At 47.9% G+C, this 2,234-nt stretch overlaps 1 protein-coding gene across 1 annotated transcript; it reads left to right on the plus strand.

Moving 5' to 3' along the window:
* The first annotated feature begins 863 nt into the window (after nt 1-863).
* LOC125537058 (uncharacterized) lies at nt 864-1,883 on the plus strand. Its single transcript, XM_048700354.2, has one exon. The coding sequence runs from the start codon at nt 1,029-1,031 to the stop codon at nt 1,536-1,538; it is 510 nt and encodes a 169-aa protein (XP_048556311.1). The 5' UTR covers nt 864-1,028; the 3' UTR covers nt 1,539-1,883.
* Nucleotides 1,884-2,234: the final 351 nt, after the last annotated feature.

Consider the following 2,234-nt stretch of genomic DNA (forward strand, 5'->3'; position numbering starts at 1 on the left):
TAACATAACAAAATCATGTTGGCATTTGAAGAGAAAACTTATAACAAGTGAGCATATTTTACTAATGCACATTAACTGACCCGTGTTATCCAAGTAGAAAATAGAGCGCTATACAAAATAGCGTCGCCTCTGAAAATACGCTATTAGCGTGCTATAACACGCTATAGCGTGGTATTAACGAGACATTATACACGCTATAGCGTGCTATTTTTTCTAGTGGTTTTATCGTGGGCAAATTTTAACATGGTCCCTCTTACCTCCTTTTTTACATGTGAGGTAAGAAGGTAAGAGTCAATCAAGCCATTCATTGATGAGATCAACGGTTAAGATCTATTTTATACTCTTACCTCTCATGTGAAAAGAGGGGGTAAGAGGGACCATGTTAAAACTGCTCTTTATCGTGGGCTTGCCCTCTCGGACAGTTGAAGATGTAATTGCACAGCCAATTCAACTCATCCGGGATTGTAATGAACCCATATACGAGCGTACATGCTCTGATCATCGTCGATTTGGAGTGATTGGGTTGTACGAGAGAAACTGCGACCGTAGAAATGGGGAAACGCCCCTTTGAATGTGGTTTGCTGGTCCTATAGAGCCGTTGACTGGAATGCAAACAATAAAAAGTAAGCACCGAAAGCCTAAAAAAAAAGGTAAGCACCGAAGAAGAACATCAAGCTTTGTTTGTCAGAAGGGCAGTCCAGTGTTGCAAGTTGGGACATGGTGTGATACGATGATGCCACCTCCTCTTGGTTTTTGTGATAATTAATCAGTCCAGATCGCAACGTCTCTCTTTCTCTTGTCACGCTCTCACTCGCTAGCCGTTAAGCCAACCCCTCGCCCTCCAACGGTCGCAAATGAAATCCCCTTCCCACGCCATTGACTATATTAATCACGCTCGCTCACTCACTGCTTCATCCAACACTCTCAAGTCACCACCATCTTCTTGCCTCTCACAGTCTCCTTGCTTCAGTTTGCTTGGGAGTGATCAAGAATAAATCAGCTTGGGGTCTCGGCAGACAGCAGCAACAATGGCTGGTGGGCAAGTGGCGGCGCACAGGGCGTTCCTGCTCTGCAACTACTTGCTTCTGGGCGCGGCGTCGGGCTGCATCTTCCTCACACTCTCGCTCCGCCTTGTCCCATCCCCGTCCGGCCTGCTCCTCGTCTTCCTCCACGCGCTCACCGCGGTCTTTGCCGCGGCTGGCTGCTCGGGCTCCTTCACTACCCCCACAGCCGGCGCCGGAGCCCAGCACACTGCACATACCGCCGGTGCCGTCCTCACTGCCATCTTCCAGGGTGCTGCAGCCGTGCTCGCATTCACCCGCACGGCTGACTTCCTCGCCGAGCTGCGGTCCTACGTCCGGGAGGACGACGGCGCGGTTATCCTCAGGCTCGTCGGCGGTCTTGGCGCCGCCATCTTCGTGCTCGAGTGGGCCTCGCTCGCACTCGCCTTCGCTCTTCGGCTCAGCGAAGACGGCGGCGAGGAGGCAACCGACGGTGGCGAGTACAGCAAGAGCTTGCCGTCTGGCTACCACGTCTGAGTCCGGTTCAGCTGTGGCCACTGGCCAGAGCCTGTCGAGATGGATGAACCGAGAGGCAAAATGAGGATATTTCTTTTTTTCTTGTATAAGTTAGTACAATTTAATTATTGTACCAGTACGAAATATGCAAAGGCAAACGTACTGTTTTGCTTACTGCATACGTTATATTTACTGGATCTGGTATATAGTGGAGGGGATTTATTTGCTCACTATATCAGGAAAGATCCTATTGTGATCAATCATTCTGCTAGTGATTCCTCGCAATTCTTAGCTGTTACAGTAACATTTTTGCTCACTGGATTAAAAAAAATGCAAAGGCAAACATACTAACTGCTTTGCTTTGTACATTCGGTATCTATTGTACTTCCGTTCTTTACTAGTTTCATTTAGTCAGCCTGTAAACGGGATAACATTTTATTCACTTTTTTTGCGAGTAATTACTTTTTTATTCAGTGATGTTAAGATTGTGTAGTGTACAGTTTTGAAAACTCACACTGCGCCATGGCCCTGTTTCCTATCTGGTAGTCATCGTCCATCATGGCACTTTGCTAGTCACATTAACAGCAGAAGACCCTAGTGTTGGTGGCCTTTTCCTAAATGATCCAGACCACAACCAAGGCCCCTTTCCAAGGTTGCTCGCTCGCTAAACAATTTTTGCTTGAGCCAGAACGGAGGTGCATGGAGGAACAATCGAGG

The sequence above is a fragment of the Triticum urartu genome, chromosome 1A, assembly GCF_056163025.1.
Source record: "Triticum urartu cultivar PI428250 chromosome 1A, HENAU_Tu73, whole genome shotgun sequence".
Taxonomy (NCBI): domain Eukaryota; kingdom Viridiplantae; phylum Streptophyta; class Magnoliopsida; order Poales; family Poaceae; genus Triticum; species Triticum urartu.

Excerpts from the sequence above, each read along its gene's own strand:
- LOC125537058 (XM_048700354.2), top strand. The coding sequence starts at position 1,029 with ATGGCTGGTGGGCAAGTGGCGGCGCACAGGGCGTTCCTGCTCTGCAAC.